The 14,328-nt window shown below is 65.8% G+C and overlaps 2 protein-coding genes across 2 annotated transcripts; one reads left to right on the top strand and one right to left on the bottom strand.

The window, feature by feature from the left end:
- The first annotated feature begins 1,593 nt into the window (after positions 1–1,593).
- On the top strand, positions 1,594–6,216 carry YIF1A (Yip1 interacting factor homolog A, membrane trafficking protein). Its single transcript, XM_051964006.1, has 8 exons — positions 1,594–1,765; positions 2,825–3,036; positions 3,203–3,307; positions 3,410–3,488; positions 3,606–3,663; positions 4,117–4,272; positions 5,556–5,649; positions 5,736–6,216. Exons 1-8 carry the CDS (start codon positions 1,735–1,737, stop codon positions 5,880–5,882), a joined length of 882 nt encoding a protein of 293 aa, XP_051819966.1. The 5' UTR covers positions 1,594–1,734; the 3' UTR covers positions 5,883–6,216.
- Positions 6,217–7,122: 906 nt separating this feature from the next.
- Positions 7,123–13,729, bottom strand: CNIH2 (cornichon family AMPA receptor auxiliary protein 2). Its single transcript, XM_051964007.1, has 6 exons — positions 13,569–13,729; positions 9,664–9,732; positions 9,131–9,178; positions 8,473–8,585; positions 8,042–8,185; positions 7,123–7,936 (listed from the first exon to the last, which is right to left on the bottom strand). Exons 1-6 carry the CDS (start codon positions 13,647–13,649, stop codon positions 7,909–7,911), a joined length of 483 nt encoding a protein of 160 aa, XP_051819967.1. The 5' UTR covers positions 13,650–13,729; the 3' UTR covers positions 7,123–7,908.
- Between the last annotated feature and the right edge of the window lie 599 nt (positions 13,730–14,328).

The following is a 14,328-nucleotide window of genomic DNA, read 5'->3' as shown; positions in this document are numbered from 1 at the left end:
AAGGCGGCCGATGAAACCCGGCTCCAGAGGTCACACCGCGGCCTCCGATGGGGGAAGTTGCAAAGAGCTAATTTCGGTTTAATATATGGAAGCCCTCCCCCCGCAGTCGTTCGGAGCAGGCGAGGCTGCTGAGGGGGCAGGGAGGAGTCTCAGCCCTTGGAGTCTGTGCGCAAGGCCGGGTGACCACTGGGAATGTGGCCAAGAGGCTGCCGGGTTAGGACCAGTTCTGAGGCGCCTTCGCGCAGATGGTTCGAGAGTGCTCGCTTCAGCACTAGGACAGCTCCCGAGCCCTCCCAGGGCTGCAGGAGGAGGTGACCCCCGGCTGCGGAGTGAAACCCAGTCAGCCCTCATTCCCTCAGCGCTGCTCGGGCGGGCCCTGGGCCAGAAGCCCTGCGGGGTGCCGAGGCTGCGCAGGGGCAAGGCCCCACTCAAAGGCTTCCCTTTACCTGTGGGAGGCCCGAGTCCCCCGCGCCCCCAGCTCAGGCCCCGGCTGTGACAGGCCCCCGGGCTCCCCCTGCTGGGGAGAGCTCCCGCTTCATGGGAGCCTCCGGGTCCTGGGAGGGGGGTGTCCCCGCCCAGCAGTGGGCAGGGGGGGAGCAGGACCTGGCGGGTGCCCCCTCTTTGGGCCTCAGTCTATTCTCAGTAAGGGAGAGCTCCCTAGCAATGCCCGCCCCACCTCACAAAGCCGAGGCCAAAAGGAGGAGGGGAAAGGGGAGAGGGGGTGAGTCACTGAATGGCAGGGAGGAGAGAGAGCCGAAACGGCCGAGAGAAAAAAGCAGGGGACAAAGGAAGCAGGAGAGAGGAGGGGGAAGAGGATAAATACAGGGGCAGAAGCGGGTACAGAGAAGGGGGGAGGAAAAGAAGGGATTAAAGAGAAAAAGGAGAATGGGAGGGAAGGGGCAGGGGGAAAGAAGAGGAAGGGAAAGGAAAAGGGAAATGGAGGGGAGGAGAGAGAGGGGAAGGAGAAAGGAAGAGAAGGGGAAGGAGGGGGGAGGGGAAAAGGGAAGGGGAGAGAGAGGAAAAAGTGAAGGTCAAGGGGAGGGGAAGGAGGAAGGAGGGAAGAGAAGTGGAGGGGGGAGAGGGAGAGAGATGGGAGGAGGGGAAAGAAGTGGAGGAGACAGGGAGAGAGGAGGAAGAAGAGAGGGGAGAGGAAGGAAAAGGTGAAGGTCGAGGGGGAGGGGGAGAAGCAAAGGGAAAAGGGAGGGGGAGGGTTAGAGATAGAAAAGGGGGAGAGGAGGAAATCAGGCCGTGGCCGTGGCGGCTCCCAGGTGTCTCGCCCCACCCCGTCCTCGCCCCCAGCCTGCCCCGCCTGTCGGTGCAGTCGTGGCAGGGAGACCTTCACCCGCAGCACAGCGCAGGCGCCTCAAGACACCGCTAACCAACTCAGCCCCGACAAGCTCATTGGACCGTCTTGTCACCTTGGATAGCTCTATCGCCCAATCAGACAACTGCGGTGTTGACTCCGCCCCACCCAGCTTCCGGAAGTCGGGTTGCATCGAATGTGAGGCTGGAGAAGAAGCCGATAGCCAATGAAGACAGGAGGCGGTGCTTATATCACGTGGGACTGTGGCCAATGAGAGTCGGAGAGAGTGACGTCGTGGCCATGGCGGCTGCGGCTGACCCGCGGATAGACGTGTCGGGCGGCCCGGTAGCGGCAGTTCGCGCCCAAAGACCGGAGCCGCGGCTCCATTAGTGTTTATACCCGTCAGGCCCCGCGGAGGAGGCGCCTTACTCATGGCCTATCACTCGGGGTACGGGGCCCAAGGTGAGCGTGGGGTGACACGGGCAGGGACCAGGGAATCAACCCAGATGAAGGGAGAGGGCCCGGGGCGGGGGCGGGGCTGTGACGTCACCGCGAGGGTTCTCCCCTTGGCTGCGGGCTATCCGCCCCCCGACTCCGATCCGGAGAAAACAGCCGACCTAGGCTCGGTCAGCCACCGGCACGGGGAGCTCACTACCCGACAAGAAAGTAGCCCAGCCCCTGCAGTCCGGGGGAGTGGAGGCCCTTCCTGGGGGAGGGGGGCGTAAGCTTCCTGGAGCTGCGGGACACTGAGTGCCTTGCCCCGAGGCCTCTCCCTGAGCGATCTCTTCTGAAGGCCCCAAATCCTGCTTTCCCACAGTGGCCCCCCACGTGCACCATCACCCCCCAGCGCCCACTAGAACTGGTCCTTGTAAAGAAGCCGTTTCTTCCTCGGGCTAATTCCCCGTGGGTTCCCAGGGAGGGTTTGTCTGTAACCCCCCGCCCCCACCCCAGGAGCGAGGGCAGGATGCGGGGCCTGTGCCCAGAGCGGAACAGCCGCGGGCCGGAGCGCAGGCTCTCTCCCAGCTCCTGGGACCTTGGGGCGGCTGGAGCGCTGCCTTGTGAGGGGGGGTCAGAGAGAAAACCGAGAAGGCCCCTGTGCACACAGTAGGGGCCAAGTAAACCCTCCCTTTAAGGGGATTCTGGAGTAGCTGTAGCTGGCAAAGCCTGAGGACGGTGTCAGGGAACTGGGGCCCTGGCAGTGCTCCCTCAGAAGGAGGGACTCCCATCCCTTCCTAGGTTCCCGGGACTGGGGAGCGGGCGCCCCGGAAATGGAGTCCTGCTCGTGGGGGCAGCTGCCTCCGGGCCCCTCCTTCATTCTGTCCTGGCTCCCCCTTCTCTCCGCAGCCCTGGGGGCCTGGGAGGGGGCGGGGCCTGGGAGGGGGCGTTCCCTCCCCGGGAGGCTGGGCACGGGGTCATGCCGCCCCCCAGCGGGCCCGTGGCTGCTGACCACGTGGACACGTGGACTTCCCGCTTCGGGAGACGGCGGATGCTCCCCTTTCATGCCGCCTTCCGTCCCTTCAGGGTCCAAGCACCGGGTCAGGGCAGCCCCGGAGCCGCCTCCGCTCTTTGACGACACGAGTGGCGGGTACCCAGCTCAGGCCGGCGCTTACCCCCCGCAGGCCTCGGACGTGGCCTTCAACGTCAATCACCTGCTCGGGGATCCCGTGGCCAACGTGGCCATGGCCTACGGCAGCTCCATCGCCTCCCAGGGCAAGGACATGGTGCACAAGGAGGTGAGCGAGGCTGCAGCGCGGAGGGGGCCGGCCCGAGGGAAGGGGAAAGGGCCAGAGCCGCCAATTCCTCCTTCGTAAATAAGGGTCTCCGAGGTCTCCTCCCGCCCTGGGTCCGCCGTGTCCTCGGCCCCTCCCGACTCCCTGCGCCTCAATCCCGCCTCTTCAGCTCCACAGGTTTGTGTCCATGAACAAGCTCAAGCACTTCTTTGCGGTGGACACGTCCTACGTGGCCAGGAAGCTGGGTCTGCTCGTCTTCCCCTACACGCACCAGGTGAGGTCCTCGGCCTCCGCCCCGGCCTCTCAGCCTCCTGGGGGGGTTAGTTCTGCCATTTCTGGGGCCTTGACCTTGTTTCTGTGTTTCCCTGTTCCTAAGAACTGGGAGGTTCAGTACAGCCGGGATGTGCCCCTGCCCCCACGGCAGGACCTCAATGCCCCCGACCTCTACATCCCCAGTGAGTATCCGGCGGGGCAGGGGGGAGGGGGCTGGGCCTGGAGCTTGGGGCTCAGGGTTCGGGGCTTGGTGCTCAGATCTGGGCTCACCGTACTGAGCTTTTCTGTCTCTTTGGCAGCCATGGCGTTTATCACATACATCCTCCTGGCCGGGATGGCGCTGGGAATTCAAAAAAGGTTGAGCCCCCCCTCCTTGGGGAGCCCCCGTCTTCCTGGGTCTTGTGTGTTTAAATTGGGTTCGCGTGTCGCCTGCCCAGAGCGGGAGGGGCAGGGCTGGGGCTCAGCAGTTTTCAGTCAGGACCCCCAGCCTTTCCCTCTGCCCTCTGCTCTTTGCCCCCTGCCCCCTACCCTGGTGCTCCCCACTGCCAATCTCAGCCTCTTCATTTGTAGAATGAAGGCAAGAATCTAGGGTTCCCGCCCGACAGAGTATTTTTGAGGGGAGGGGAAGAGAATTGGCCAGAAGGGTCATTGGGCTTCCCCTGCCCCCAAGATAACTGGCCCTGGGACAAAGACAGACTCCCCTTGGGGAGAACAGGGCACCTCTTTGTGCCTCCGTCAGAGGTCCCTGAGCCCGGGGAGATCCGAGGAGGAGGAGCAGGACCCCCCAACCGTCCTCCCGCTCCGCCCCAGGTTCTCGCCCGAGGTGCTCGGCCTGTGCGCCAGCACGGCCCTGGTGTGGGTCGTCATCGAGGTGCTGGCCCTGCTCCTCGGCCTCTACCTGGCCACGGTCCGCAGTGACCTCAGCACCTTCCACCTGCTCGCCTACAGCGGCTACAAATACGTGGGGTGAGTTCCGGGCCTGGGAGTCGGGGAGGGGCGGCCGGGCAGGGGTGGGGGGCCCCCAGATGCGGACATGGCTGTTGAAGTCTTGGGGCTGGAGGGCAGCAGGGCGGGGGAAGATTAAGGAACAGGGCGAGGCTGGGGGAAGGCAGTGGAGCTGGCCCAGAACCCCAGATCCCGATCCTGGCCCTGCACTAGCCGGTGACCCTGGACAGGTCCCACCCTCTCAGTCCTTGAGTGCCCCTCCGGACAAGAGGGGGCAGGGAGGGGGGCAGGGCACACTGAGCGTGGCGTCCTCGGCGGCTTTAGCGAGTGTCGCACGGCGGCTTCTGAGGGCGGACAGAGCTCCCCAGGGCCCCGCTCCCCCTGCCGGGGAAACCTCCGGCGCGGGGCCCGGGGAGGAGGATGTAAGTAGGGAAGAAATCCCAGCAGGTGGAAGAAGGGTCCAGGCAGCTGGGGGGAGGGGCTGGGGGGGATTGTCTGAGGCAGAGGAGGGGAGGGAGGGCGCTCTAGCTCCGGGCCGAAGTGCAGGCCTGACTCTGGGAAGAACAGAGAACACTGGGACTGGACCTGAGAATGCAGAAATGGGGGGGGGGGGGCAGTCGGAGGAGGGGCCGAGTGGGGGCGGCTGAGCGGGGAGAACGGGCCTTGAGGAAGGAGGTCCTGGGGCCGCTGCCCCTAAGATCAGAAGGAAGGATCAGATGTTGGGGAGGAGAAAGGAGAGGCTGGAGGCAGGGGAGCCTCGAGGGAGGCTGCCTTGGGGGAGTGGGATGTGCCCAGCCCTTGGCAGGGAGAGTGGGGGCTCAGGAGAGATCCTCGGGCCGGACTCGGGGGGAATCTGGTTCTCCTCTGCGGAACCCCCGGACATGGATGGAGAGAAGGGGAGGGGAACCAGGCCAGTGCCCAGCGAGAGGAGGGAGTGCCAGGGTGGGAGCTGACCCAAGAAAGGCGCGGGGCTGCCCCTGGGGGAGGTGGGAGGACAGCGAGCGGGTCACTGAGTGCTGAAGGTGGGAAGGCAGGCAGAGGCTCGAGGCAGCCCCACGTTGGGTCATGGACCACGGACCTTAGAGCCTGACCACATCTGGGCTGGGACCTGGAATATTGGAACTGGGAGGAACCTGAGGGCAGAGAACCTCAGAGCGGCCTTAGAACCGAGACCTGATGGAACACGGCGCCGGGGGTCCCAGATCCTCTGTTCGGCTCCCCAGGGCCCGGGGAGGGGCAGGCGGCTGCCCCCCGTTGCCCGTGGTTCCCGCCCCCGGGGCCTGACAGTTCTCCTGTCCTCCCAGAATGATCCTCAGCGTGCTCACGGGACTGCTCTTCGGCAGCGACGGCTACTACGTGGCCCTGGCTTGGACCTCGGTTGCCCTCATGTATTTCATTGTGAGTCCCCGGACCCCCGCGGTGAGGAGGAGTGTCACTGGGCCTGGGCCTCTGTCCCTCCCCCCCTGAAGGTCTGTCCCCCACAGGTACGCTCGCTGCGGATGACCTCGGTGGGCACCGACGGGGTGGGGGGACCGGCCACCCGGCAGCGCCTCCAGCTGTACCTGACCCTGGCCGAGGCTGCCTTCCAGCCAATGATCATCTACTGGCTGACCTTTCACCTGGTCCGGTGACCCAGATGGGGTCTCCCCTGTCCCCAAGGAAGACTCCCGAGAAGATGACGATGATGATTTTTACCCTGTACATTGAAGATTTTAATTGCTTCCGCCACATCTGTCCCTCATTCCTGGGAACCTGGCCCTGGACGGGACCTTGAGGGTCTGAGGTGGTGGGAAAGAAGGGCTGGCCAGGGACAGGCCCCCCTTGTGGGGGGGCTCTGGGGGGCAAGTGGCTGCCGCCCTGCCGGAGCGATCCTCAGGGGGGCGACTCCATGTCACCGATGAGACTTGGCCGGGCCGGAGAAGCCCGCGCTGTCCGCAGCCCCCGGTAAAACTTGCAATGGCTCCATGCCTATGGTCTCATTTGGCGCTCGTCCCGTTTGGAGAGACCAGGGGAGGGAGGCCGGCCATTGCCCCCCCAGCCACACCCACCCACAACCCCGAGAGCTGTCCCAGAGATAGGGCCCCTTTCTGGCCCGTCCTCCCAGGACCAGGCCGATTTTGAGCTTCAGGACCAAAGGTCAGAGGTGGAGGTGGGTTTCTCACCCCCCCCCCCAAAGGAGCATCAGAGCAGAGTTGGACCACAAATGGAGGCATGTGGGAAGGAAGGGGTTGGGCCAAAGTCACACAGAGGGAGCCTAGGATTTGAATCCAGACTCCCTGCCTCAGAACCTCCGGTGGATAGGGTCAGAGGTCATCCTGCCTTTGTTTGATGGGCAGCTGACTGCTCCTCCAGGAAGCCTGGTCAGCTCTGAGGGACTCCGGGACTCCCCCCCCCCCCCCCGGACTGAGAGGGCTGCTGGGCCTGGTTTGCTGGCCAAAGGTTGGGGGGCCGTGACCCCGGGGGGGCCCTGCTCTCTGGCTCTGCCCCTGGGCTGAGTGACCTTGGGTGGCCAGTGCCTTTCTTCTGGCCTGTTAACTCATTTATCAAGCGAGGCTATGGAACAAGAAGCCTCCAAAGGCCTCTGGTCTATACCAGGGCAGGGAGGGGGAGGTCACTGGCTCAGGGCCCCCCATGAGGAGACCTCATTTCCTGCCCTTTTACTCCCCCCACTGCACACCTCTCCGATGGTTGGATCAGGCCCTCTCGGATGTCCACCAGGAGGTGAGGACCCCAGGACTCCCGAGTGGCCTTTGGATGGGGCAGCAGCTCAGAGGAGGGAGTCAGAGGGATATTTAGGCCTTCGGGGCGTGCAAGTGATACCCTCCCCTTCTCTTCCCCCCCCCCCCAACATGGCCATATCCTGGCCCCAAGTCTTTGCAATTGTTTATTCAATCACAAATGGCCAGGGCTGGCCGAGGGAGACTGGGGTGTTACACATAAACTCCTCCGGGCGCTGGGAAGGGCCAGGCCTCCAGCGCCTTCGAAAACGGGGGCTCGGGGCTGGAGGAGGGGGCGGGGGCTGGGGAGGGCACAGAAGAGCGAGCCGAGAAAAGGCTGGGGGGGGGGGAGGGCGGGGGCAGAGGGAGAACTGGGAGCGGGAGGTGGGGCTGAGGAGGAGCCCCCGGCTGAGCCTGCTCACGCCCCTCCCCTCCCCGGGGCCCCGCCTCCCGGACCCCGAGGGACGCCCTGGGCCGGCGGCCGAGGGCGGAGGGATGTTTGGGAGCGGGGTGGGCCCAGTTCCCCTCCCCCGAGCTCAGGCCCTCGCCAGCACCCCTGTCCTCCGTCCCTCGGTTATCCCTAGGGCGGATGAGGACCCAAGGCCCCTCCCCCCACTGCCAGGTTTTCCAAGTGGGGGCTTGGGTCTCCAGGGGCGGCCGGCTGCCTTCGGGAGGCGCCGCTCGGAGCGAGGCCGGCGCGGCACGGGAGGACGGGGTGGGGGTGGGGGTGGAGGTGAAGGGTCGGGCCATCCCATAGCAGCAATTTGGGGGGCAGGGGCTGAGGAGGCCCCGGCGCCCCTCGCCTCCCCCCAGAGCCTAGGCTTCTGAGAGACGGGGGGCGGGGAGTGGCTCTTCTCCGCTGTCCACAAGGGGCGCGGGGGTGGGGGTACACAGGCGTCCGGTCCGTTCTCGGGGTTCATTCCCTGGCCGGCTTCCCCCTTTAGAAACTCACCAACGTATAAACCATACTGTGGGAGAGAGGGGCGCGCTGGGACGGCGGGCAGCCGGCGAGCGCCAACCCGCGGCGCCCCTCGCAAACCCCCCCCCCCCCCTCCCGGCGGCCCGGCGCTCACCTGTACAGGTAATAGAAGAAGGAGAGCAGGTAGAAGGCGAGTTTGCACCAGGACTCCTTCTGACAGTAGTTGAGGATGTCTGCGTTCATGATGGACACGGCGTCGTACATGACCTCGGAGCCGTCCGCTGGGCGGTGGAAGTACCTGGGGGAGGGGCGGGGGGAGCCGGGAGTGGGCCGGGAGTCCGCCGCCGCTCCCCGGGGCGAACCGGGAACAGCGCTCCACTCCTTTCCCAGACATTCACTACCTGCCCGGCGGCCAGTCCCTCTTCTAGTCCCCCAGACATTCTGGGGAGCTCAGTCCCTCTTCTCTTTGGCTGGGACTTGCGGCGACTGAAATCTGCCCTTGGGGCCCTCCTCCCTCCCGGGCCTGGGCCTCCAGTCGGGAGGGCCCCTCACAAGCACCCGCGGCCGGGCCCGCAGGCTCATCACCTCCATAGGTGGTAGAAGAGGAGGGGGATGTTGAGCCCCAGCGTCACCCACTCCGCGGCGCACAGGAACATCAGGCAGAAGAGGCCGTGGATGGAATACTCGGGGACCACGAGCTGGAGGGGGCCAGAGCAGGGCGTGCGGTCAGGCTCCGCCCCCCGGGGTCGCGTAGGGGGGGCCACCCTCCCCTGACAGGCCGGGGGGGGGGCGCTGAGCTCCGGCGTCTGGGGCCGGTTAACCCACCTGTTCTGTGCTCCTGGGGCTGGGAGAGGGAGTAGGGGTCCTGGGGTGGGGCGTCCCTGAGCCTGCTGGGAAGAGAACGGCTGCACCGGGATGCCTAATTTGCATTGCACTGCATGGCATCTCGACCCGCCCCCCCTTCCTGGGGCATAAGGAGCTGAGGGAGGAGAGAAGGGGGCGCCAGAGACTCGGGGATCCGCCTGGACAAGCCCCTCCGGTCCAAGCGTCTGGGCCCGGGCTGAGCAAGAGCTGAGGCTGGGGGTCTTGCCCACAGTCACATACACACACACACACACACACACACACACACACACACACAATGGCAGCGGCAAAGCGGGCCCGGATCCCCGTCCAGGGCTCCAGGCAGATGGCCAGACAAACAGACAGGGGGGTCCTGCGACCCCCGAGACCTCCCACTGACCTTCCTTAGGAGGCAGCAGATCCGCTCAATGTTTTTCAAACGCTCTCGCTGTGGGAAGGAGAGGAGGGTCAGACCGAGGGAGCCAGGTGAGGGAGGGATGCAGGAAGGAGAGTCAGTGGGGGGTGGGGCGCCAGGGCCCAGAGAGCTGGAGCAGCCCTCCCCCATTCTGCCGGGGAGCCCAGCTCTCTGCTGCCATGGGGACTGAAGTCTTGTTTCCATGGTAATGTCACCACTGAGGGAGGCAGGAGCCGCCGTTGCCATGGCAACCGTCGCCATGGAGGACAGCCATTTCACCCGGATCTCCCTGGCAACGGCCGGGGTTTGAGCTGCCCGCGAGAGCGGTGGTCGAGAGGCCTGGGGGGCTCGGCCATTCGGGACCGGAGCCAAGGGCGGCGGGCCGACTGGGGCGGTGGACGGCCTCCCCCCTTCCCTTCGGGGCTCGTAGTCCTGGCCCCGGCTCCCCTCGCCCCGACCCCACACAGAGACGGACAGACTGACGGACACTGCTCGGCACGGCACATGTATTGACTTACTGCCCTGGCAGGGTTGCCCTGATCTATGGGGTTCTTGAAGTCGGTCCTCAGCTCGTCAAAGGCGATGATCTGGGTAGGGGTGGAGGCCTGTCAGGCTGGGGGTGCCCGGGGGGGTCCCCCGCCCGGGCCCCTGAGAGTGCTTCTCCCGCGGCTCCCCGCAGCCTCGCCTCCCCGCCTCCGCGCTGACTTATGGGAGAGGGGGCACTTTGGGCCCACGGGCCATTTTACGAGGGAGGAGCCTGAGGCCGGCGGGGGTGGGGGAAAGGAGGGGGAGGGACCGGGGCAGCCTCCTCCCCCCGCCCTCTGGACTTGCCCGGGCTGCAGAGGCCGGGCTGGGAGGGAGCCAGGGAGCCCTAGCCCCCGGGGCCCTTCCCCCTCGGGGCCCCTCCAGCAGCCTCGTCCTTCTGTGCCCTCGGAAGCCGGGACCACTTTAGCTGATTCACCTGGGGGGGGGGGTTGTGTCCTAGGGTGGGGGAGGGGCCCCAGCAAGCCCAGACCCCCCTGCGTGTTCCCGCGGCAGTCTGGAGTGGGGGGGGGGGGAGCTCTGAGCTAGAGAACATCTCGCCTTTGCTGTTCCTTGGTGCCATCTGGAACCCAGGATGCCATTGGGCCCAGGCGGGGCGTGGGGGTGGCAGAGAGCATCTCCTCTGCGCCCCACCACAAGGCCAGCTGCACCCCAAGTGCCACAGGAACAAACGAACCCCCCAGTCGACACCTGTCACTCACCCCTCGAACCTGTCAAAAGCCCAGGGTGCCCTGGGGTTGCCTAGCAACTGCAAACACCGCCTCCTCCCCCTCCCCGAACACATGGTATGGGGCTGGGAGGGGGGAGGGCTCCAGATGGAGGGCCAGGCAGGAGCTGGGGGGCTGGGGCCCCGCTCTGCCTCCGTCCTCCGCTGTGACCTTGGCCCGTCTGGGGCGGCACATGAGGAACGGGGAGTCCCCGGGAAGGAGCCCGGCCCCCAGCTCCGGCCCCAGAAGCTGCTGGCCGACCTCCCAGGGCCCTTCCTGCAAACTCCCGCCCCCAGGGCCAGCTTTCCTCTGCCCTGGCACAATGGCCCTTCCCGCCCTCCTCGGCCCCTCTGGGCCCCCTGGCTCAGGGAGGCTGCTCTGCCTCCTGTAAGAAAGCCTTGGCGCTGCTGAGCTCTGGAAGATGGGTCACCTGGGGCTTCCGAGGGGGGCTGGGTGAGATCTGAGGAGGTGGGGCTCAGTGAAACCTGAGGGGGGGGCTGGGTGAGATCTGAGGAGGGGGGGCTCAGTGAGACCTGAGGGGGGGGCTGGGTGAGACCTGAGGGAGTGGGGGGCTCGGTGAGACCTGAGGGAGTGGGGGGCTCGGTGAGACCTGGGGGGGGCTGGGTGAGACCTGAGGGGGGGGCTGGGTGAGCCTGAGGGGGGGGCTGGGTGAGACCTGAGGAGGGGGGGGCTGAGACCTGAGGGGGGGGCTGGGTGAGACCTAAGGGAGTGGGGGGCTCGGTGAGACTTGAGGGGGGGGCTGGGTGAGACCTGAGGGGGGTGCTCCATGAGCCCTGGCAGCTCAGATGATCAGGAAGGGAAGTCTCCTGGAAAGCCCTGCCTTTGGCCAGCTGCCGGGGGCTCCCCGTTTCAGTCCCATTCTTTCTGCCCCCCCCCAACTGCACAATTCTGTGAGTCCCAGCCCTTTTTTGGACGTTTTTCTCCCTAAAGACTGTGTCTTCTGCCCTCTGTCCACCTCGGCTCCCTCGGGCTGGTCTCCCCTTTCTGCCCACTGGATGGAGCCTAGGGTGCTGCTGGGCCTGAAGGCAAGGAGAGCTGAGTTCAAATCCTGCCTCAAGATCACCCGGGCAATTCCCCCAAATCTCCATTTGCCTTCGTTTCCTCAACAATAAAAATGGGGATGTTTGCGCCAGCCTCACAGAACTGGGAAAATCAAATGAGATATTGGGGAAAGCACCTTAGTGCCTGGTACACAGGAGGTGCTAGATAAGTGCTTATTCTCTCCCCTAGCTGAGCTGCAAGGGAGTGGGGGAGGGAGGAGAGGAGGAGACTGAGCCAGGGGGTCTGTGCCTGCAGATGGCAGAAGTGGAGCTGAGGGGGATGGGGAGAAGGGAAAAAGAAGAAGAGGGGCAGCCGGCCCCAGATGTCCCCCAGGCAGGGTCTGGACACAGGACTGGGGCGCACTCAGCACTTGGGGAGTGACAAAGAGCCAAAGATGAAGGGGAAGGCTGAGATGTGACACAGGGAGGGAAGGGGAGGCGGCAAGGAGCCCCAGCCTGGGCAGGAGGGGAAGCAGTGAGCCCCGGGGGGGGGGGGAGGGAGGTCGGGAACCGGGACAGGGATGGAGAAATACAAGGCGGCTGAGAGGGAGCCGCGGGAATGGGGAGAAAGACCTGTGGACACGGTGGCGAGACTGGCACAAGTGGCAGAGATCCTGAAGATGGAGGAGAGGGACGTGGGGGGGAGGGGGAACACCACGGGGAGGGGGGAGGAAAAGAGGAAGAAAAAGGAGGAAAAGGAGATGAAAGAAAGGAGGAAGAGAGAAAAGCAGGGAGAAAAGGGGGAGGTGGGGAGAGAGCCGAGGCTGGTGCGGGGAGAAGAGGAAATGAGGAGGGGGAAACAGATGGAGAGATGGCAAAGATGGAGCGGTGGCCATATGGGAGAGGAGACAGGAAGTACGGAGGGAAACAGAGAGGTGGCAACTGGCGGTGGGGCAAGGCCGGCCCAGGCCAGGGCTGTGGGAAGCAGGGCCCGGGAGCCAATGGGGGAGCGAGGATGTGCGGCGGCCAGGATGGCGGAGCGGCGGGAGGGGGGGTGGGGCGGGCCGGGGAGATGCGAGGTCTCTCGGGGTGGGAGCGCCGGCCCCCGCCCCCCCTGCCCAGTCCAGGTGCCCAGGAAACATTTGTGCAGTGAATGAATGGAGCGGAATGAATGAATGAATGGGAGGAGGGTGCTCGGAAATTGGGAGAACGGCGGAGATGGAGAGAATGGCAAACAAAGCCCCAGAAAGGAGGCTAGGGGTGGAGGGGAGAGCCACTGGGGGTGGGGAGCACAGAGGGAAGTGGGGGAGGTTTGGGGGGAGGGGAAGAGGGGACAGGAGCTGTAGCATAGGACGAAGGTTAAAAAGGACCCCAGCCGAGGCCCCCCCCTTTCCCCCATGATCCCCAAACTCCGAGGCCCTGGAGCTGATAAGGACCTGGGACAGCGAGCCGCGGAGTTGAACAGTTCTGGGAAGAATCAGGCCAGAGGAAGAATGGAGTCCGGGAAAGGAGAGAAATGAGCAGGGGGGAGGGAGGAAGGAGGGGGAAGGGAGAGGCAGGAAGATCAAAGGGGTCAGGGAATATATGGGGGGTCTGTCCCGCTTAAGACCCTTCCTCCACAGACGCTTTGGGGGGGCGGGTATGAAAGAGAAGGGGTTAAATGGGTTCTGGTAGATGTGGGTCTTGTAAACAGATGCAGTTGCTATGGCAACTGGCTCCATCACTCGGCTGGAAAAACCCACAATGGAGAGGAAAGGAGGAGGGGGGACAGACAGACCTGGTACAGACAGAGGGAGGCTTGGAGAGATGCCCTGCCAGGAAGAGGGGGAGGAAGAGCAGAGCTGTACTGAAGAAATTAAGCCCCCAAGTGCAAAGCAACGCGAAACCCCCTCCCCGCTTCCCATCTAGCTGCAGAAGGGACCACAATGGGGTGTCGGGGACGGGAGAAAAAGGGGGGGAGGTGGGAAAAGGGGAATTGAAATGGGGGAACAGGTATATGGGGAAAGAAGAAAGAGCAGAGACAAGGGGGGAGAGAATAAGAGTAGGCAAGTTTCCCCTCGTTACCCTGGGAAGATCCCCCCCAAGGCGTGCCGCGCCCCCGCCCCCGCGGGCGCCCGGGGCCGGAGACCCCTCGGCCCTCGTCAGGTTCCGTCCCCTGGCCCCCGGCCTTACGTGCCAGATGACAAAGAAGATGAGGGATGCGCACAGCACCAGCGTCAGCATGTAGCAGAACGCGGCGAAGGTGAACGCCATGGCCCCGGGGCCCAGCGCCAGGCCGGGGGGCGCCAGCCTACGCCGTCGGGTGGCCCCGTCGCCGGGGGGCCCCGGCCCGGCCCGGCTCCCGCTCCGGCCGCCACCCCGCCCCACAGGGCTCAGCGCTGGCCTGGCATGGCCGAGGGGGTCGCCCAGGCGAGCCCCGAAGAGAGACGCGCCCGGCCAGCCGGCCGGCCCGGCCGCTGGGGGCTCGGGGAGCGCGGGGCGGGCAGGCGGCTCGGGGGGCGCGTCCGCTGGCGCTGGCGGATGCTCCTGCCCCTCTCGCTCATCCTGCGCTCGCCCCGCGGCTCCCTCTCCAGCCCGGGAAGCTGGGGGGGCGGAGTCAGGGCGGGGCTCCCCCACCAAGGGGCAGGCCCAGCCTCCAGGCGGGCGGGGCCCCAGCCCCAGAGCGAGCGGCCGGGGAAGGGGCGGGGGAGAGAACCCGAGGGTCCCACGGGGCGGGAGGGGGGGTATGGGCGAGTGGTAAGGGGCCAGCACCCCCGGCCTGCGCCCGCCCCCGCAAACGCGCGCGCACACCCCAACTAGCAACTGACAGCTCCCCCACCCCCGGCGCCCCACATCGCGCTGCCAAAACCGAGCACAAAGGACACCCCGAGCTTTTGCAGTTCTCCGGCTCCCCGCCTCCCCCCGCACACGCACACACCCCGGGCCGACAATG

The sequence above is a fragment of the Antechinus flavipes genome, chromosome 6 (genome assembly GCF_016432865.1).
Source record: "Antechinus flavipes isolate AdamAnt ecotype Samford, QLD, Australia chromosome 6, AdamAnt_v2, whole genome shotgun sequence".
NCBI lineage: Eukaryota > Metazoa > Chordata > Mammalia > Dasyuromorphia > Dasyuridae > Antechinus > Antechinus flavipes.
This window is presented reverse-complemented; position numbering and strand designations above follow the sequence as displayed.

Coding starts and splice junctions, on each gene's coding strand:
- YIF1A (XM_051964006.1), top strand. CDS start 1,735: ATGGCCTATCACTCGGGGTACGGGGCCCAAG. Junction 3,037..3,202: donor AGGACATGGTGCACAAGGAG/GTGAGCGAGGCT, acceptor CCGCCTCTTCAG/CTCCACAGGTTTGTGTCCAT. Junction 3,308..3,409: donor TCTTCCCCTACACGCACCAG/GTGAGGTCCTCG, acceptor CCTGTTCCTAAG/AACTGGGAGGTTCAGTACAG.
- CNIH2 (XM_051964007.1), bottom strand. CDS start 13,649: ATGGCGTTCACCTTCGCCGCGTTCTGCTACATGCTGACGCTGGTGCTG. Junction 9,179..9,663: donor AGGGCAACCCTGCCAGGGCA/GTAAGTCAATAC, acceptor TCCTTCCCACAG/CGAGAGCGTTTGAAAAACAT. Junction 7,937..8,041: donor TTCTTCTATTACCTGTACAG/GTGAGCGCCGGG, acceptor TCTCTCCCACAG/TATGGTTTATACGTTGGTGA.